This window comes from Muntiacus reevesi, chromosome 1 (assembly GCF_963930625.1).
Source record: "Muntiacus reevesi chromosome 1, mMunRee1.1, whole genome shotgun sequence".
Lineage (NCBI taxonomy): Eukaryota > Metazoa > Chordata > Mammalia > Artiodactyla > Cervidae > Muntiacus > Muntiacus reevesi.
In genome coordinates, this window is record NC_089249.1 from 218,843,926 (window position 1) to 218,866,325 (window position 22,400).

Sequence of the window (22,400 nt, forward strand, 5' to 3'; positions counted from 1 at the left end):
GGAGACATGGGTTCAACCCCTGATCTAGGAAAATCCCACATGCTGTGGAGTCGCTTAATCTGTGTGGAGCAACTAAGCCTGTGCGCCACAACTATTGACCCTGTGCTCGAGAGCCCAGGAGCCACAACTCCTGAGCTCACATGCCACTGCTAAAGCCCACGCCCTAGAGCCTGTGCGCCTCCACAAGAGAAGTCTGCAACGAGAAACCTGCATACCATAACTAGAGACTAGCTCTGCTCACCGCAGCCAAAGAAAAGCCCATGCAGCAACAAAGACCCAGCACAGCCAAAAGTAAATAAATAAATAAAATTTTAGAAAAAGATAAGGAAAGGTATAATTTTGTTCTTTCTCTTTTCTTTTTTTAACTAATTTCTCAATTTGTGTCATTCACAAATGATATTTCATCCTTTCTTCTCTAAAGTAAACATTTAAGATCATAAATTTAAAAGTACTGTTTAAGCTGTATTCTACATATCTTAAAACACATTTCGACAACTGTTCAGTTTTTAATATTTTCTGTTTTTGCTAATTTTGGATTGTAAGTTATTTAAAAGCATATTCTCGATTTCTAGTATCAGTTTTTTTTCTTTTTTCTTTTTGTTAATATTTTCTAATTATTGTTGTAGGTGAAGGATGTCTATATAATACTAGTTCTCTGAAATCTGTCAAAAATTGTTTCATGATACAGTAAGTGGAAAAGTTTTGAAACTATATCATAGTGAGCTAAAAAAATAATGTAACTTTGGTTCCATTTTGTATATACTGATTAGATATAACCAGCTAATCATGTGGTTTAAATAACCTATCTTCATTTTTTTTCCTTTAAATGTGATAATTATTGAGAAAAAAATGTGTTTAAAATATCCTACTATGGTGGTAAATTTGTCAGTTTCCTTTCATTCTATACCATATTTAGTTATATATTTTGAAAGACGTTATTAACTTCATGCAAAGTTTAGAATTGGTACCTCTCCTTGTTATACTCTTATATATCCTCTTTACTTAAGTTTTATTTTTTCTAATATTAATAAAGCCATATCGGTTTTGTTTTGATTATTATTTGCATGACTCAATTATCTTTTTCTATCCTTTTTCCTCTCAACTTTTCCATGTCCTTATATGTTAGATACCTCTTTTAAATAGCTTAGCTTATAGCTAAATATTGTTTTTCTAGTCTAGTCAGCCTTTGACACTTTCTTATTTATTTATTTAAATTGAGATATAACATTGTATTAGTTTTAGGTATAAAACTAATAATGATTTAATATATGTATATATAGTTAACATTGTACACATCATAAGTACACATTGTTTTTTCATGATAAGAACTATTAAGATTTACTCTCTTAGCAACTTCTAAAGATACAATACAGTATTGTTAACTATAGTCACCATGCTGCTTTTACACCCCCAGACCTATTTGTCTTTTAACTGGCATTTTGTACATTTTAGGCACTTTCACCCATTCCACCCTGTTATTTTTTTATTTGCAGATTTAGTACTGTTTAAGAAGATGTGTATGGATGCCACATAAGCAAAGGGTGGACTTCAACTTGTCTAGGCTGCTCAAGCAACCATCTAGATGTTGTGATTTTTTTTTTTTTTTAGATGTGATAATCATTTAAGTGGGTAAATTTTTAGTAAAGTACATAACCTTTTACAGGCTTCCCTTGTGGCTTGGCTGGTACAGAATCTGCCTGCAATGTGGGAGACCTGGGTTCAATCCCTGGGTTGGGAAGATACCCTGGAGAAGGGAAAGGCTACCTACTCCAGTATACTGGCCTGGAGAATTCCATGGACAGTCCGGACAGTCCATGGGGTCGCAAAGAGTCGCACACGACTGAGCAACTTTCACTCACATCACTTAACCTTTTATAATGTTGTGTGGGCCTCATCCAATCAACTAAAAGCCTTAATTAAAACAGACTGATTTAAACCAAGAAAGAAAAAATTCCTTCTAAGACTGCAACATAGAAGTCTAGCATAAATCTCCAGACTCCTGTCCTACAGAATTCAGATTCAAGATGCAGCTTCAATTCTTACCTGAATTTTCAGCTGTCAGGCCCACTTAGAAATTTCAGGCTCATCAATCATTACTTTTGTGTGAGAAAATTCTTTCTCTGTCTCTCTATGGACAGATAGACAGATAGATAGGTAGATAGATACAGATAAAGATATATTTTTTGTATTGGTCTGTCTCTGTGGAAAACTCTGCCTAGTAATCATTATCTGTTCATCAATGTATCTTAGGCATTTGAGCTTTAAAAATAAATCTCAGAGGCTTCCTTGATGGTCCAGTGGTTAAGAATCCACCTTGCAATGCAGGGAACACGGGTTTCATCCCTGGTCGAGGAACTTGGATCCCACACACTGCATAGCAACTAAGTTTGTCTGCCATAACTAGACAATCTGTGCAGTGATGAAATGAAGTTCATGTGAAAGGAATTCACAGCTGCTGAACAACCATGAGAAAACCTATCGAAAAAAGATACCCCACATCCAAAGACAAAGAGGAAGCCAGAATGAATCAGTAAAAGGGGTGTGGTTATAATAAAATCAAATCCCACACCCAGCAGGTAAGCGACCCACAAACTGAAAAATAATTATACCACAGAAGTTATTCCACAGGAGAATTCTGAGCCCCATGTCAAACTTCCCAGCTGGAGGTCAGGGAATGGGAGGAAAAGTCCCCAGAGAATCTGGCTTTGAAGACCCCTGGGGTCTGATTGCAGGACTTCCACAACACTGGAGAAAACAGAAGCTCCACTCTTGGAGGGCACACACAGTCTTGTGCACACTAGGACCCGGGGTGGGGGGGAATTAGTGAAACCATAAGAGACTAGGCAAGATCTCCTTGGTAATACTGAAAGGTCTTCTGCAGAGTTTGGGGTGGCTGAGGCTCACTTCAGGGATGAAGACACTGGAAGGATCAGTTCTGGGAAGTACTCATTGGAGTCAACCCTTCCAGAAATAGCTATTAGCCCCACCAAACAGTCTGTAGGCTCCAGTGCTTGGTCACCTCAGGCCAAACAACAAAGAGGTTTGGAACACAGCCCCATCAATCAGCAAACAAGCAGATTAAAGTTTTACTGAGTGCAAGACTGACCACCAGAGGGACAATACCCAGCTCTACCCACCACTAGTCCCTCCCCTCAGAAAGCTTGAAAAAGCCTCTTAGATAGTCTCATACACTAGAGGGCAGACAACAGAAGCAAGAACTACAACCTTGCAACCTGCAGAAAAAACCATAATCACAGATTCAACAAAGTGAAGCAGTAGAGGAATATGTACCAGATGAAAGAACAAGATAAAGCCCCGAAAAACAATTGAGTGAAGTGGAGATAGGCAACCTCTCAGGAAAAAAAGTCAGAATAATGATAGCGAAGAAGATACAGGATCTCAGAAGAAAAAATTCTTTATTTAAAAATTAGATATGTTTGACACATACCCTGCATGTTCTTAGTCACTCAGTTGTATCTCTTTGCAGCCCCATGGATTGTAGTCCACCAAGGCTCCTCTGTCTATGGAATTTTCCAGGCAAGAATACTAGAGCAGCTTGCTGTTTTCAACTTTAGGCGATCTTCCTGACCCAGAGATCAAACCTGTATCTCTTGCATCTCCTGCATTGGCAAGCAGCTTCTTTACCATTGAGAAATATGGAAAGAGTCCCAAAAGGAGAAAAAAGAAAGGGACTAAGAACATATTAAAAACATATTAGGCAAAACTTCCCCCAACCTGGGAAAGGAAATAGACATACAGGTACAGGAAGCACAGAGAATACAAAACAGAAAGTTCCAAGGGGACCACATCAAGACAAAGTGTAATTAAAGTGGTAAAAATTAAAGATAGAACAATATAAGCAGCAAGTGGAAAGCAAAGTATATGAACAAGTGAGCTCTCATTATGCTATCAGCTGACTTTTCAGGAGGAACTCTGTAGGCGAAAAGAGAGTAATGCTTTATATTTGAAAATGATGAAAGCTAAAAACGTATAGCCAAGAATAATCCATATGGCAAGGCTTTTATTCAGATGTGAGAGAGAGATAAAAAATTTTACAGACAAGCAAAATTGAGAAGGTTTAGCTCCATGAGACCAGCTTTACAATAAATATTAAATAGACATCACTAAATGGAAAAGAAAAGGTCACAATTTAGAAATTAAAAAGCTATAAAAGAAAAAGTCTAATGGGAAAAAGCACATATACAGTAAAGGTAGTATAAACTTTTTATGAAACTAATAGAAAGATTAAGAGAAAAAACTAATACAATCATCAATAATAAAATTAGCTAAGGGACACACAAAGGAAAAAGATATAAATATGGATGTCAAAAACAGTAAACATAATGGGAGAAAGTAAAAATTCAAGGTCATTAAAAAGGATTTGAGTAAGATATCAGAAACAAAACAGTTACATATATATGTATATTTATATACACACATATTTTCTATATTGCTATATATAAGACTCATGATATTCACAAGCCAAAATTTTTCAATAGATAAAAACACAACAAAGAAAAAATCCAAACATAACATAAGTTAGTCATCATATCACACAGAAGGGAAGGAAAGAAGAAGAAACACAAAAGAACTACAAAAACAATCTTGAAACAAGAAGAATGGCAATATGCACATATTAATACTTATCAGTAATTTATTGATTTATAAATTTACATTTTATTTTATATCGGGGTATAGTTTATTTACAAGATCGCATTAGTTTCAGGTGTACAGCAAAGTGATTTGGTTCCACATATATATATCCACTTTTTCAGACTATTGTCCTGAATAATCCTTAATAATAATAAGTTTTTCCTGAGTAATAGCTTATTACAAAATATTGAGTAGACTTCCCTGTGCTATACCTTAATCTTGCTGATTATCTATTTTATATATTTTAGGGTATACATGTTATTCCTAATTTATCCTGCCTTTCCACCATTCTCCTTTGGTAACCATAAGTTTCTTTTTGAAGTCTGTGTCTGCTTCTGTTTTGTAAATGCTTGTTTTTATCACATTTTTTTAGCTTCTGCATGTAAATGACATCACATGATATTTGTCTTTCTCTGTTTGACTTATTTCATTTAGTATGCTAATCTCCAGATCCATTATGTTGTTGTAAATGACATTACTCATTTTTTAAATGACTGAGTAATACTCCACTGGATATGTGTACCATGTGGACATTCAGGTTGCTTCCATACATTGACTATTGTAAATAGTGCTGATCATTGGGGTGCATGTATCCTTTGAAATTATGTTTTTATCCAGATATATGCCCATAATTGGAATGCTGGATCATATGGTAGTTTTAATTTTGGTTTTTTAAGGAATATTCATAGTATTCTCCATAGTGGTTGTACCAATTTACATTCTCACCAACAAGGTAAGAGGGTTCTCTTTTTCTCCACACCCTTTCCAGCATTTATTGTTTGTAGACATTAATGAAAATGACCATTCTGACTCCTATGAGGTGATATCCCATTGTAGTCTTGACATGTATTTTTTTTTTCCATTTATTTTTATTAGTTGGAGGCTAATTACCTTACAATATTGTAGTGGGTTTTGTCATACATTGACATGAATCAGCCATGGATTTACATGTATTCCCCATCCCGATCCCCCCTCCCACCTCCCTCTCCACCCGATTCCTCTGGGTCTTCCCAGTGCACCAGCCCCGAGCACTTGTCTCATGCATCCCACCTGGGCTGGTGATCTGTTTCACCCTTGATAATATGCATGTTTTGATGTTATTCTCTCAAAACATCCCACCCTCGCCTTCTCCCACAGAGTCCAAAAGGCTGTTCTGTACATCTGTGTCTCTTTTCCTGTTTTGCATATAGGGTTATTGTTACCATCTTTTTAAATTCCATATATATGCGTTAGTATACTGTGTTGGTCTTTATCTTTCTGGCTTACTTCACTCTGTATAATGGGCTCCAGTTTCATCCATCTCATTAGAACTGATTCAAATGAATTCTTTTTAACGGCTGAGTAATATTCCATGGTGTATATGTACCACAGCTTCCTTATCTATTCGTCTGCTGATAGACATCTAGGTTGCTTCCATGTCCTGGCTATTATAAACAGTGCTGAAATGAACATTGGGGTGCACAGGTCTCTTTCAGATCTGGTTTCCTTGGTGTGTGTGCCCAGAAGTGGGATTGCTGGGTCATATGGCAGTTCCATTTCCAGTTTTTTAAGAAATCTCCACACTGTTCTCCATAGTGGCTGTACTAATTTGCATTCCCACCAACAGTGTAAGAGGGTTCCCTTTTCTCCACACCCTCTCTAGCATTTATTGCTTGTAGACTTTTGGACAGCAGCTATCCTGATTGGTGTGTAATGGTACCTCATTGTGGTTTTAATTTGCCATTTCTCTGATAATGAGTGATGTTGAGCATCTTTTCATGTGTTTGTTAGCCATCTGTATGTCTTCTTTGGAGAAATGTCTGTTTAGTTCTTTGGCCCATTTTTTGATTGGGTCATTTATTTTTCTGGAATTGAGCTTCAGGAGTTTCTTGTCTATTTTTGAGATTAATCCTTTGTCTGTTGCTTCGTTTGCTATTATTTTTTCCCAATCTGAGGGCTTGACATGCATTTCTTATAGTAATTAGCAATGTTGAGCATCTCTTCACATGCTTTTTGGTTATCTGTATGTCTTCTTTGGAGAAATGTCTATTTAGATATTTTACCTATTTGTTGATTGGGTATTTTATACATATATATATGTGTACATATGTGTGTGTGTGTGTGTGTGTGTGTGTGTGTGTATATATATATAGCTTCATGAGCTGTTTGTATATTTTGGAGATTAATCTCTTGTCTGTCACTTTGTTTGCAAACATTTTTTTACCATTCTATGGATTGTCTTTTTGTTTACTTTGCTGTATAAAAGCTTTTAGTTTTAATTAGGTCACATTTATGTATTTTTGTTTTTATTTTCATTACTCTAGGATGTGAATCTGAAGAGATCTTGTTACAAGTTACTTCAAAGAGTGTTCTCCCTCTGTTTTCCTCTAAAAGTTTTATAGTATCTGCACTTTCATTTGGGCCTTTAATCCATTTTGAGTTTGTTTTTGTGTATGATGCTAGAGAATGTTCTAATTTCATTCTTTTACATGAAGCTGCCCAGCTTTCCCAGCACCACTTAGAAAGAGACTGTCTTTTCTCCATTGTATTTTCTTGCTTTCTTTGTTGTATATCATTGACCATAGGTGTGTATTGGTTTATTTCTGAGCTTTCTATTGAGTTCCACTGATCAATATGTCTTTTTTTTTTTTTTTGCCAGTACTATACTGTTTTGATGACTGTTGCTTTGTTGTGATAATATAGTCTGAAATCACAGAAAGTATTTCCTCCAACTTTACTTCTTTATTCTCAAGATTTCTTTGGTATTTGGGATCTTTTGTGTCTCCATACAAATTTTTAAAAAGTTTATTCTATTTCTGTGAAAAATGCCATTGGCAATTTAATAGGACTTGAATCTGCTTTGGGATAATAGTCATTTTCACAATGTTGATTCTTCCAATTTAAGAATATGGTACATCTTTACATCTGTTTGTTTAATTTGCATTTACTTTCATCAGCATCTTACAGATTTAAGACTATAGATCTTTTGTTTTCTTAGGTCAGTTTTTTCCTAGGATGCTTATTCTTTTTGATGTGATATTAACTAGAATTGCTTTCTCAGTTTCTCTTCCTGAATTTTCATTGTTTAGTGTGTAGAAAAGCAACAGATTTCAACGTATTAATTTTGCATCCTGTGACTTTGCCAAATTCATTGATGAACTGTAGTAGTGTTCTGGTAGTATTTTTAATTTTTTCTATGTACAGTATCATGTCACCTGCAATCAATGACAGCATTACTTCTTTTCCAATGTGAAATCTTCTTATTTATATTTTTTGTCTCTGATTGCCATGGCTAGGAATTCCAAAACTATATTGAATAAAAGTGGTAAGGGTGGACATACTTGTCTTGTTCCAGATATTAGAGGAAATGCTTAAAGCTTTTCCCTGTTGAGTGTGATGTTAGCTATGGCTTGTCATATATGGTTTTTAATACATTGTGGTATGTTCCCTTTATGCTCACTATTCAAATACCTTATGATTATTCAGTATAAGTGACAAATAGATTTAAGGGATTAGACAAGATAGACAGAGTGCCTGAAGAACTAGGGACAGAAGTTCATAATATTGTACAGGAAGCTGTGATCAAGACCATCTCCAAAAAAAAAGAAATGCAAATAGGCAAAATGGTTGTCTGAGGGGGTCTTGCAAATAGCTGAGAAAGGAAGAGACATGAAAGGTAAAGGAGAAAAGGAAAGATATAGCCATCTGAATGCAGAGTTCCAAAGAATATCAAGCAGAGATAAGAAAGCCTCCCTAAGTGAACAATGCAAATAAATAGGGGGAAAAAACAGAATGGGAAATATTAGAGATTTCTTCAAGAAAATTAAAGATACCAAGAAAATAGCTCATGCAATGATGGGCACAACAAAGGACAGAAATGGTATGAACTTAACAGAAGCAGAAGATATTAAGAAGAGGTGGCAAGAATACTATGAAGAAGAATTATGCAAAAAAGAGAAAAACTAAGCAAAAATCTTCATGACCCAGATAATCACAAAGGTATGATCATTCACCTAGAGCCAGAATGTGAAATCAAGTGGGCCCAGGGAAGTATCAGTACAAACAAAGCTAGTGGAGGTGATGGAATTCCAGCTGAGCTATTTTGAATCCTAAAAGATGATGCTGTGAAAGTGCTGCACTCAATTTTCCAGCAAATCTGGAAAACTCAGCAGTGGCCACAGGACTGGAAAAGGTCAGTTTTCATTCCAATCACAAAGAAAGGCAATGTCAAAGAATGTTCAAACTACCACAAAATTGCACTCATCTTACACGCTAGCAAAGTAATGCTCAAACTCTCCAAGCCAGATTTCAATAGCATGTGAACTCTGAACTTCCAGATGTTCAAGCTGGATTTAGAAAAGGCAGAGGAATGAGAGATCAAATTGCCAACATCTGCTGGATCATTGAAAAAGCAAGAGAGTTCCAGAAAAACATCTACTTCTGCTTTATTGACTACACCAAAGCCTTTGACTGTATGGATCACAAAAAACTGTGGAAATATCTTCAAGAGATGAGAATACCAGACTACCTGATCTGCCTCCTGAGAAGTCTGTATGCAGGTCAAGAAGCAACAGTTAGAACCAGACATGGAACAACAAACTGATTCCAAGTCGGGAAAGGAGTATGTCAAGGCTGTATATTGTTACCCTGCTAATTAAACTTCTATGCAGAGTACATCATGAGAAATGCTGGGCTCGATGAAGCACGGGCTGGAATCAAGATTGCCGGGAGAAATATAACACAGATGACACCACCCTTAATGGCAGAAAATGAAGAACTAAAAAGCCTCTTGATGAAAGTGAAAGAGGGGAGTGAAAAAGTTGGCTTAAAAGTCAACATTCAGAAAACTAAGGTCATGGCATCTGGTCCCATCACTTCATGACAAATAGATGGGGAACAGTAGAAACAGTGACAGGCTTTATTTATTTGGGCTCCAAAATCACTTCAGATGGTGACTCCAGCCATGAAATCAAAAGATGCTTGCTCCTTGGAAGAAAAGGTATGACCAACCTAGACAGCATATTAAAAAGCAGAGACATTACTTTGCCAACAAAGGTCCATCTAGTGAAAGCTATAGTTTTTCCAGTAGTCAGGTATGGATGTGAGACTTGGACTATACAGAAGGCTGAGCACCAAAGAATTGATGCTTTTGTTTTTTTTTTTTTTTTTTTTTTTAATATTATTTTATTAGTTGGAGGCCAATCACTTTACAACATTTCAGTGGGTTTTGTCATACATTGACATGAATCAGCCATATAGTTACATGTATTCCCCATCCCGATCCCCCCTCCCACCTCCCTCCCCACCCGACTCCTCAGGGTCCTCCCAGTGCACCAGGCCCGAGCACCTGACTCATGTATCCCACCTGGGCTGGTGGTCCGTTTCACCATAGATAATATACATGCTGTTCTTTCAAAACATCCCACCCTCACGTTCTCCCCCAGAGTTCAAAAGTCTGTTCTGTATTTCTGTGTCTCTTTTTCTGTTTTGCATATAGGGTTATCGCCACCATCTATCTAAATTCCGTATATATGTGTTAGTATACTGTAATGTTCTTTATCTTTCTGACTTACTTCACTCTGTATAATGGGCTCCAGTTTCATCCATCTCATTAGAACTGATTCAAATGAATTCTTTTTAACGGCTGAGTAATATTCCATGGTGTATATGTACCACAGCTTCCTTATCCATTCATCTGCTGATGGGCATCTAGGTTGCTTCCATGTCCTGGCTATTATAAACAGTGCTGCGATGAACATTGGGGTGCACGTGTCTCTTTCAGATCTGGATTCCTCAGTGTGTATGCCCAGAAGTGGTATTGCTGGGTCATATGATGCTTTTGAATTGTGGTGTTAGAGTAGACTCTTGAGAGTCCCTTGGACAGCAAGGAGATCCAACTAGTCAATTTTGAAGGGAATCAGTCCTGAATATTCATTGGAAGGACTGATGCTGAAGCTGAAACTCCAACACTTTGGCCATCTGATGTGAAGAATTGACTCATTTGAAAAGACCCTGATGCTGGGAAAGATTGAAGGTGGGAGGAGAAGGGGATGATCAAGAATGAGATGGCTGGATGGTCACCGACTTCATGGACATGAGTTTAAGTAGTCTCCCAGGGTTGGTAATGGACAGGGAAGCCTGATGTGCTGTAGTCCATGGGGTCACAAACAGTTGGACACGACTGAGTGACTTAAATGAACTGAACTGTGTTGTCTAACAGGAACTAATGTAGAATTGTAGGTCATTTCTACTACAGAGTAAATTTAAAAAATACTTGTAGAAAAGAATATGAGATTTGTGATTGCCAGAGGCAGAGAGTGTTGTGAAATGGAACTGAATCAAGGTAGTCAAAATGTATAAGCTTCCAGTTATAAGATAAATAAGCACTGGATGTAATGTACAACATGATTGAATTATTGTGCTGCATGTTATACATGAAAGCTGTTAAGAGAGTAAATCCTAAGAAATCTCATCACAAGGAAAAAATTTTCTATTTCTCATATTTGTATGTATATGAGATGATGGATGTTCACTAAACTTATAGTGATAATCATTTCATGATATGTAATTCAAATCTTATACTCTACACCTTCAACTTATACTACAGTGCTGGATATCAATTATATTTCAATTAAATTGGAAGAAACGGACAAAATGACTTAAGGTGACAGGGAAACACATGACACAAAACTGTATGGTTTGCTAGTAGACTGTAGGTTTCCTATAGCTTAAATTATACCAGTAACTGTAAGCTGTTAACTAGCAACAATTTTGATTTATTTTTTGTATTAATTGAAATCTATGACACTTGTATTTAAAGTAAAGCCATGGATTAAAATATAGGTTTAAATATATATAAAACTTTCCAAAAAAAAAAAAAAAAAAAACCTTTCCAAAGCAGAAGGCTTCAGGCTCACATACTCAGTAATTAATTCTATCAAACCTTTAAAGAATAAGTTAGTCATTATCTCCAGAGATACTATTGAAATTTTCTAGGCTATTAAAAATTTTTCAGATGACAAAAAAATATGACTTTAGGGATTACAATGAATTGTTCTCCTTGGCCATCTTCTGTTAATAAGTATTTCCTGGTGGGGCATAGTATCCCAGAGGACAAATGCATGATCTCTCTCTGTAGCATGCAAAGCATCCACACCAGGAAAACTGACAACTTTTTAATAAATTGTTTCTATTCTCTGAACACCACAAGTGAGGCAGAACATCTTTACATACTCCAAAGGTTGTGCTACTCTAAATATGCATTATTCTTAAGATAACATGCTTTTTAAATAGCTAATATTTCCTCAAAATTTAAATGTTACAATATCTGGAAGGATAACTGCTAGATATGTTTCATAGAATTCTGTTTGCACTATCATGTTGATCAAATAAGAATGCCCATGCTTTAAGAGTTGGATAAAGTGAGTGAGTTCATTTAATTGCTACCAAATTATAATCATAAGTTTATTACTTCAGAGCAATTTCTAAAGCATTTATAGTAGCTTCCTTTAAGAGTCATAAATTTGGTTATAGTCTGTCAACTTAAAAATACAGAGTGAAGTAAGCCAGAAAGATAAAGAACATTACAGCATACTAACACATATATATGGGATTTAGAAAGATGGTAATGATAACCCAATATGCAAAACAGAAAAAGAGACACAAAAGTACAGAACAGACTTTTGAACTCTGTGGGAGAAGGTGAGGGTGGGATGTTTCAAAAGAAAAGCATGTATATTATCTATGGTGAAACAGATCACTAGCCCGGGTGAGATGCATGAGACGAGTGCTAGGGCATGGTGCACTGGGAGGACCCAGAGGAGTCGGGTGGAGGGGGGGGTGGGAGGGGGGATCGGGATGGGGAATACGTATAACTCTATGGCTGATTCATGTTAATGTATGACAAAACCCACTGAAATGTTGTGAAGTAATTGGCCTCCAACTAATAAAATTTAAAAAAAAAAATCTTTTTAAAATTAAACTTAAAAAGTATTTTAATCTTTCTTTAAAGCATAGAGATATTTTAATTTTCATTCTTTTTTTTACAGAGGTGGCAACAGAAACATATAAAGATGAAACCATGGGTTCAAGGATCTTTAATGAGTTGGCAGCAGATAATTTTGGACTAACGTCACCACTAAGCAGAGAAAAGGTAACTGGGTAATGCATTTCTAAAGAAGAGATGTCAATGAGTTTGTAAGAGATTGACAACTGTGTGGCTTCCAAAAGTTCATTGGTTTGGTGTATTCATGAAAATGCAGGGTTCTTTCTCTGTTTTGTGGGCTTAAAATGTTATAATTTAAGTTATATTTCCTTAATAGTTGATACTCAGCATTAAAATTATATAGCAGCAAACTCTTCCTCTCCTGGACAATACTTAAATTGGCGCTATAATAAGAATTAAATTTGTGTAACCCAGCCCTTTCACAGTTCAGTTTTTCTCCATTATTTCATTTCACTTTAGGGAAAAGGGAAAATTAGTAAAAAGGGGAAAATGACCTACTAAGATCAAACCAAATGAATAATGCAGGAATGGTGCAAGTCTCCTATGATAGAATGATAACTATGAACTCCACACTAGGCATCTCAGAAGCAATTATACATAAAACCTTTATATCTGCAACTTTATGGGTAAGTTTTGTAAGATTTTTCCAATACTCTTTACTCTCATGAGCAACATGTAAACATTTCACAATATCTAATCAGATAACCCCAATGCACATTTGATTGTAGTAAGCTATGCTTAGATCTACTGGTTTAGGGTTCACTCTACTGAACAGTAGAGACATCTGTACTGCTACCTCTTTCTCCACATTCATGTGTGGTGTGTACTTCTGAACCAGAAAATATCACCCTAAGATTAAACTCTAAACATTGGCTTCATTCATGCCTGGTTTTGCTCATCTGAGTAAGTGAATATCTCTAGCTCCAAAAGCTGCAAAGATGTATCATATATGCCAGTTTCCCCACAGTTGTATTTCTTTGACTCCTCATCTTCTTTCCCAGTGTTACTCTCTGTCTCTATCATTTGTCAGAATGCCACCTGCCACCGACTCTGTCTATATGTTCTTGTTAAATCTTCCTTCCTCTCTTCACCTCAGAACAGAACACACAGATGTGTATATATGAAATAGGTTTTGGTATACCACCTTTGTGACACTGCTTTCCATCCGTGGTCTTGGAGTGTTTGAATGTAAATATCTGAGAGTTCTTCAAGGTTATTAGCACAGCTTGGAAGGCTTGAAGCTAAAACTCAACACAGGGCAGTTTTCATCAAAATTAATCTCTTAGCAGAAAACAAAGTACTATGAATGAGACACTAAAGAGATGACTTAAAAGGTAATGGAAGTTACGTAGCCAATACATGTATGTCCATTTCTTGCATCTTAGCAAGAACCCAGGAGACCAGCACAGTGTGAGGAGTTTGGGAGTACAAACACCTGGGCTCAGATTCTGGCTTTGCCACTAAAGTCTCCATGAACACGTTACTTCTCCACTCTCAGCGCCAATTTTCTCATCTTTGTTGATAAAAAAACCCTCTTTGTTGATAGTAAAAACCACTAGTCTCATAGAATTAAACAGGTTCACAGAATGCACATACTCAGAACAGAGTTTGGTGTATGATGAGTCCTCTGTGTCTCATTCATTATGTACTCATGATTGAATCACTGACTTTCAGCGATACTTATAAAACATATTTTAATGCCTCATGGCAATATATCTTAGATGCATGGAAAAAACTGATGGTAATATCCTAACTTTATTTATAAAGACACTTAGTTCTAGGGACATAAAACCATTTTCCAAAGTTAGCCAGGTAGTCAGTGATCACCCTTAGAGAAAATGCCAAATCTCATGTTTTATCTAGTGAATTCCTAGGCTACTACACAGGTTGCAGTCCTGTCCTGGAATCCTCTCAGAATCAATGCAACATAAACAGCCAAGACACTTTTCTCTATTTCTCTATGGTAACAGCAGGCAGAAACTTTCTGCAGCAAAGTATTGAGACCAGGTAACGCATTTTCTTTTCTTTTTTTTTTTTTTTTCGCATTTTCTTTTGTAAGTGAGAAGCAGCTTCCAAACTCAACTATGAGAGGTGCGGTTCTCTGTATATCATGTAACAAACATTTGTAGATAAATAGAAAACCCATTTGGAATTCTCTTATCAGAATGGCCTGTTTAGTAGTACCATGAGATAAGTTTGTTTTTATTTTCAAAGACATGAATTGCATCAAAGACAGTGGAAGGTAAAAGTCAGCAGACATTTACCTTTTCCTTCTTGCTGTTTTAGATTCCATTTCTATCACCTAGCCTCTGCTGAAGTCTTCAGAATAATTTCTTGACACTTCTATTCATAAAATGACCCATTTGGTTGTCATAGTTTGTAAAAATGCAGTATGGATTTCTAGTACCTAAATAGCCTAAGATCAATCAACAGCTGGTTGTAGCTTCTCTATCCCTTCACTCGCTCCAGCTCTTGCACTTTAAGCTCCAGGCAATAATTTTCAGCAGTTACTGATGATACCAGGTTCTTTCAAGTCTGTGTTTTTTCTTCCTTTTTAAACTCATTAGACTGCTGCTGCTTCTTGAAATAAACTTGTGCAACTCAAGAGCACTCTATAATCTTAGAAGCTAAACTCAAATATACTTTCTGAGATCTTTCTTTCATCTCCATTTTTTCTCCCCTCTATTAGTTATTGGAGAATGAAATAAGATTTGTTAAGTAATTGTACCTAAAACTTCTCATTGTGCTTACTTCTTGAGTACACTTGTGCCTCTACTAGCCAGCAAAATTTTTGATACAAAATTCATGCTTTTTAAAATGTCATATTCCCCTTATATAGCATAGGATGTAGTATATATACAGTAAATTTTGGTGGATACATTAGCTGATATAATGTCTAAGAGAAATACTTAATTTGTAGTTATTCACCTAACATATATAAATACCTTAATACATGCTGTTAAAAGGATAAGAAAACTGGTCCTCAAAGTGTTTATGACTGAATAGAGTATAAAAATTAAGTATATATAGATTTGATATTGATGAAAAAGGTGAAAACCTCAATCTTGATTCATTCTAAGTTGTTTTGTTTTCAAGGTAGATGGAAAATCTCTGATCAACAGACCAGGTATCATGGGATAATTGATGATATTACACACTGGTATTCTCTACTTTAGCCGTTCCCTTTATTACAAAGTCTTCTTTCTGAACATTTAGATCTTTTTCTTTGTCATTTATTATATTATAATGTAATATTTGAATATGCATTTTAAGTTCATTATTCTAGATCTTCTGTCTTTTATTTCATATATAATGAAGCATAATATATAATTATATATAATGGAATAAATAATAAAAATATACTACTATGTAAATATGTAAAAATATTTCATACATTAAATGACAAAAGATAAATATGTTATTAGATAAGCCACAAGCTCTTCTTTTAAAATTTTATTTGAAAATGAAAGTATTAGTTACTCAGTCATGTTTGACTCTTTGTGACCATATGGACAATAGCCTCTGTCCATGGAATACTTCAGGCAAGAATACTGGAGTGGTTGCCATTCCCGTCTTCAGGAGATCTTCCCAACCCAGGGATCAAACCTGGGTGTCCCATGTAGGAGGCAAATTGTTTACCATCTGAGCCACCAGGGAAGCCCAAGTTTTATTTATACATAATTATATATTAATTTTGACTTCACAATCATTTTCTGGAAACTATGTTAGATATGAAGTACATCAAGCTAACAGACATCACATTCAATACTCTTTAATGCTAATAATGTGTAAGTATAGAAATACAGAGTTGTAGAAATGAATTGCAAAAGTGATTTCTGTAAAGATTTGCCAAAATGTTGATTAAATTGAGTCTTAAAAATGTAAAAATATCTAAGCAGATGTGGTATGAGGTATGAGTGAATACTATTAAAAACACAGTATGTAATAAAACTTAACAATGTAAAACCACATTCTAAGTTTGGAGAACTGAAAGTGTTTCTTTCTGAGGCTTGGAAGGAGGTGTCGAAAGACACCATGTTTGGCTTAGGCATGATTATCGAGGGGCTAGTAAACTACATGAAGGATTTTTGACCTTGTGTTTTAACACTCTCTCCCATACATGAAATACAATATTTATTCACACCTTTATCCCCAACCAAAGCACTGCCATTCTAGATCCACTATCTCAAACAGTCCTTACATTACCCCTGTAAATTAGAACTATTCATCATCTCCATGTTGCAGTCAAGCAAACCAAAATCCAGTGATATCTAGAGATTTATTCAAGATATACAACTAAAGTGTGAAAGACCAGGACTTAAACTTTTTATGCCTCTGAAATCCTTGACTTTTCATCATGCTCTATAGACTTACATTAACACAAGGAGAGGCAATGATTGCATGTGTGTCTAAGCAAAATAAATATGACTTTGGTAGTGTCTTGGTGGATTTTAATGACACAAAAAAAGAGATTTTGAAAACTTGTGCTGAAACAATATACTTAGTGGTAAAAGAGGTATAGTTTAAAAAAATAAAAAACTTGACAGACTGTTTTTAAATAAAAACTTCATGACAAAAATTTAAGGTCTTAAAGTGTTACCCCTTTCAGCTGCATTTGTGTTTTAAAAGAGACTTGGGGAGTGATAATGATTAATTTGCCATAAGTTCTTCAAACATCCAGAGTTTTGACACTTGGCTGGGGATATTGCTTATATTCATTTAGCTGTCCTAATCATATTATTATGTAATTTCCATAGTCATAAAAGTTATATGTATATGATTTATGTGTTTATATAGGATCTTAATTATGAATAGGTGTCAAATGAGTAGCTAGTAACAATGTGTCATAGGTTGGGTGGGACTCTAGGTCAAAGTCTTTATGACAAGAAGGGCATCAAAACAGTGGTTTTTAATTTTGTTCTTGAACATTGTAGAAATGATCAGTCTGATTTTTCCAGGCATCAACTGACTTGGAACTGAATTGATGCACACTGTTCTTAACTACTCAATCTTATTTCATTATGTGCAAAACTTCAATAATTTTAACTTCCTCCTATTCATTGGCTCAATATCCTAATGGTAGTTAAATCCTAATAATTTTTGCTTCATCCTCTGAAGCATTTCTTGCATTCTATTGATATCAACTTCACTGTCTCTAATTGTGATTGTCTACACTGTTATTTTATGGACTTCCCAGGTGATACTAGTGGTAAAGAACCTGCCTGCCAGTGCAGGAGACACAAGAAATAAAGGTTTGATCCCTGGGTCAGGAAGATCCCCTGGAGGAAGGTATGGCAACCCACTCCAGTTTTCTTGTCTGAAAAATCCCATGGACAGAGGAACCTGGCAGGCTATAGTCCATAGAGTCATAAAGCGTTGGACACTATTGAAGTGACTTAGCATGACACTATTATTATTAGCTGCCTACATAGTTTCTGGACTATGCTATCTTCTATTTTAAATGATTCTATACTGTGCAGGCATACTTATCCTGCAAAGGAAAATTTAAAGCAAATCAAAAACCTCCTACACAGCCTAGGCTATGCAGATAATGTGTATTGATAAAGTGACTCAAATTTACCTTGTATCCTATTCTGTTATGTAGCATAGTCAATAAGTAGTAATCATGCTTCAAATTTAGTTCCTTTTTTCTATCCCATCCTATAATGTACTCTCCATTTCTATACTCATTTCTTTGTAAAAAATAATTTTATTTATTTTTGACTATGTTCAGTCTCTGTTTCTGTGTGAGCTTTACTCTCATTACAGAGAGTAGGGGCTGTTCTCTAGTTGCAGTGTCACATGGACTCAGTAGCTGTGGCTCCTGAGTGCTAGAGCACAGGCTCAATAGTTGCGGCGCATGGGCTCAGTTGCTCTATGGCATGTGGGATCATCCCAGATCAGGGATCAAATCCATATCTCCTGTATTGGCAGGCGGATTCTTTACCACTGAGTCCCTAGGAAAGCCCTCTATATTTATATCTTACCATCAAGACACGTTTTCGTCTTCGATTGTTCTCATCTTTTTGAGAGCACAGTTAATTCAATCTAAGCCTTGTCCTTTATAGATTCTTCTCTCTACTATGCATTCTCATAAATGCACTGCTGACACAGATAATAAGATGCATATTCTTACATGTTTCATCATGGCCCTACCTTACTTAATCTATTTGGTTGGTTCTGAGAATGCACTTTGATGTTTATGATTCCTACATTTCCTACAAAAATCCATTACTTTTATATTGAAAAAAAATGATATTGATGAAAAGGTGTTGAGAATTTCAACCTTGATGCATTTTAAAACTTTTGTTTTATCCTCAAGATAAATGGAAAATCTATGATCAAAAGGTCAGGCATGCCACTTCACAAGATAACCAATGATATCACACTCCAGTATCCTCTACTTTGGCCCTTTCTCTTTACCTATATCCGAAGTCTTATTTCTCAATATCTAGATCTTAATTCCCTGGTGGCTCAGATAGTGAATGTGTCTGGCTACAATGTGGGATACCCAGGTTTGATTCCTGGGTCAGGGAGATCCCTTGAAGGAAATGGCAACTCACTCCTGTACTCTTGGAAAATCCCATGAACAGAGGAGCCTGGTAGGCTGCAGTCCATGGGGTTGCAAAGAGTCAGACCGGAATGAGCAACTTCATTTTCTTTCTTTATTTCTTTCTAGATCTTAATTGCCAAGGGAATTGCTATAAAAATCTTTCAGTTTCTGTTTAATGTGACTTCATCATTCTGGAGTGAATAATCAAAGTAAGAGTAATGCAGTGGACCAATGACAGCAGACTCCGTGGGTTCATCCTGGTAGGGTTTTCTGACCGACCTCAATTAGAGCTCATTCTCTTTGGGGTAATCTTGTTTCTTTACTTCATGACGCTCCTCGGCAACTCTATCATCATCCTTGTATCCCTCTTGGACTCTAAACTCCATAATCCCATGTACTTTTTCCTCTCCCATCTCTCCTTCCTGGACCTCTGCTTCACCAGCAGTATTATTCCTCAGCTTCTAGTCAACCTGGGGAGTTCAGATAAGTCTATCACATATGGTGGCTGTGTGGTTCAGCTCTATGTTTCCCTTGCCCTGGGATCCACGGAGTGTGTCCTTCTGGCTGTTATGTCCTATGACCGCTATGTTGCAGTTTGCCGTCCTCTACATTATGCCTTTGTCATGAACCCTCGGGTCTGTAACATCCTGGCCTCTATGGCGTGGCTCAGTGGGGTGACGACCACCCTTATACAGTCCACCCTCACCCTACAACTCCCCTTTTGTGGGAATCGCAAAGTGGATCATTTCTTCTGTGAAGTTCCTGTGCTCATCAAGTTGGCTTGTGTGGACACCACTTTCAACCAGGCAGAGCTCTTTGTGGCTAGTGTCTTATTCTTGGTGGTGCCGTTGTCACTCATCTTGATGTCCTATGGGAACATTGCTCAAGCAGTTCTGAAGATAAAGTCAGCCATTGGACGACATAAAGCATTTAGGACCTGCTCCTCCCACCTGATGGTTGTCATCATCTTCTATGGAACCATTATCTTCATGTATCTGCAGCCAGCCAAGAGTAGATCCAAGGACCAGGGAAAGTTTGTGTCCCTCTTCTACACTGTGGTGACGCCCATGCTTAACCCCCTTATTTATACCCTGAGAAATAAGGAAGTCAAAGCAGCACTGAAAAAAATTCTGGGGAAAACTTTATGATTTAGTGAGGCATGGTTGTCAAAAGATATTTAAAAGAGCATTATTAGGACAGTAATTTAATGGATGATGACTCAACAAATAATTCAGTTATGTTCATAAGTAAGTTTCCATAGAAAAATTTTAAACAAAGCTTGAAATTCTAAGTAGGACAAACTTGAGTTTGAATGCCCATTTCATGACAGAACAGCTGGGTGACCCAAACAATTTGCATAACCTTTACATCAGCTATAAATATAAGCTGGAATGAATGATACTGAGCAGCTTAAATTAAAATTAGATTATTCTAGGTATTTTATTGCTTATAAAGTTTATTCATAAATTTAATTTATTAGTCATAACTACATGCATATTATACTTTTTCTTTTGCATGGATTGAAATATTTTTACAAATTACTCATGTCAGAAAGAACAAATCCTAAATATCCACCGTATTGTTCTTTCAGCTAACCATGGATTCCTGAATCCCTCAGGTTGTGATCCCATTACACCAAGCTCATTATTGTTGTGCTTTTCACCTGTTTGACAATTTTCTGACTTTTTAGTGTTCTCTCCCTAGTAGATTTTTAAGAATGGCAACTATGCTATGACTGGACCAAAGTTTAAAGTAAAATCTGTACAAAGGTGACTTCCAGATTTGTGCTTCAGTATAGATATTTACTGTCTATATTTTCATGTTCAATTATGCATTTCACTTCTACACCTGGGTATATTGAAACAACCTCAAAATTAGTACATCAAAACTAATCAAAAGTTCTCTGGTTTTTTGGTTATTTTTTACTATTCTCAATATCACAAAATGGAACATATATCATCCCAACTCTGTCTCCTATTTCATTTGCTGTTTGTAACTTATATACAATCTTATTGATTTTACCTTTTAGTTATCTCTCTAGTCTATCCACTTCTTTCCATTTTAATTTTCTACCACAAGTGTACTTCTAAGATGGCCTCCTTACTAGGCAGAAGATATTTACTTAATGAACTAATCATGTTTTCCATTATGTATGTTATTAGGTACATGCAATTTTTAACTCCTCATGAAACTTATATTTGTCTTATCTTCTTTACGAAGTACATTTGTTTATTAACAATTATTCAGGCATTGAGGACACAGATGTGAACAGAACAGCATCCACACTTGTAAAGGGTTTATATGCTAATCGTCCAACTCAGTCAATTGATGGATTTTCACCGTGTGATGGTATCTCTTGTCAAACAATAGAATTCAATGTTAGAGGGAGAAAAACCTCACTTTCATCAAATTAATTGTAAAATCAAATCTATCTCAATATTAATGGCTACGTGGTTTTTTTTTTTTAATTTGGATTTTTGGTATTAAGCTGATACAGTTGCAAAGCAATATTATCTAGGCAGTAGCACCTCACCTTGAAGAAGGAAGAATGAGTTTATACTGTTATTTGCTAAATCACAACTACTTTAATGTGTGTGTAAGAAAGGAAAGAATTCCTGGGTGAATTTTAAAGGGTCTGACAGCTTATAGTAGCCAAATAGTCTTCAAGTGGTATGTTTTTGGTGACAGAGAGGACATTTTTATTTAAAATGATTAGAAGACTTACATGATATGTACACAGATATAGCAAGATATAACTGGAAATAGAATGTTTTCCACTACATTGAGGAGGGTGCAAGCATCTCTGAAATCCAAGTAAACTGGAGCTTAATAATAGAAAAATGAAAAGGAAAACAAGCTTATGCAGCATAAGCCCTGACAGGTTTTTTTCTCTTTTTGGTAACATAAATGCCTGACTTAAGATTTGATTGCTGAGGCACCCATTTCAGTGGTGAATCCACTTCACAGATGGCTCTCTCTGACAAATTGTTGGCCATCTAACTTGATAAAGAGACAGGCCACCTCCACCCAATAAGGCTCTTTTGTTTTAGAGACCATAGGTCACTTCAACAACTGACCTTTTGGGCTGATGAGGACATTTTCCTCTTTTGGCTTTCTTTCTTTCTTTGAAGTATAGTTGATATACAATGTCATGTTAGTTTCAGGTGTACAACATACTAATTCAATATATATATATACACACATATGTAT

The 22,400-nt window shown here is 36.0% G+C and overlaps 1 protein-coding gene across 1 annotated transcript; it reads left to right on the forward strand.

Annotated features, from left to right (window-relative positions):
• Positions 1 to 19,405: 19,405 nt before the first annotated feature.
• Positions 19,406 to 20,338, forward strand: LOC136167323 (olfactory receptor 2G2-like). Its single transcript, XM_065934889.1, has one exon. It carries the CDS (start codon positions 19,409 to 19,411, stop codon positions 20,336 to 20,338), a length of 930 nt encoding a protein of 309 aa, XP_065790961.1. The 5' UTR covers positions 19,406 to 19,408.
• Positions 20,339 to 22,400: the final 2,062 nt, after the last annotated feature.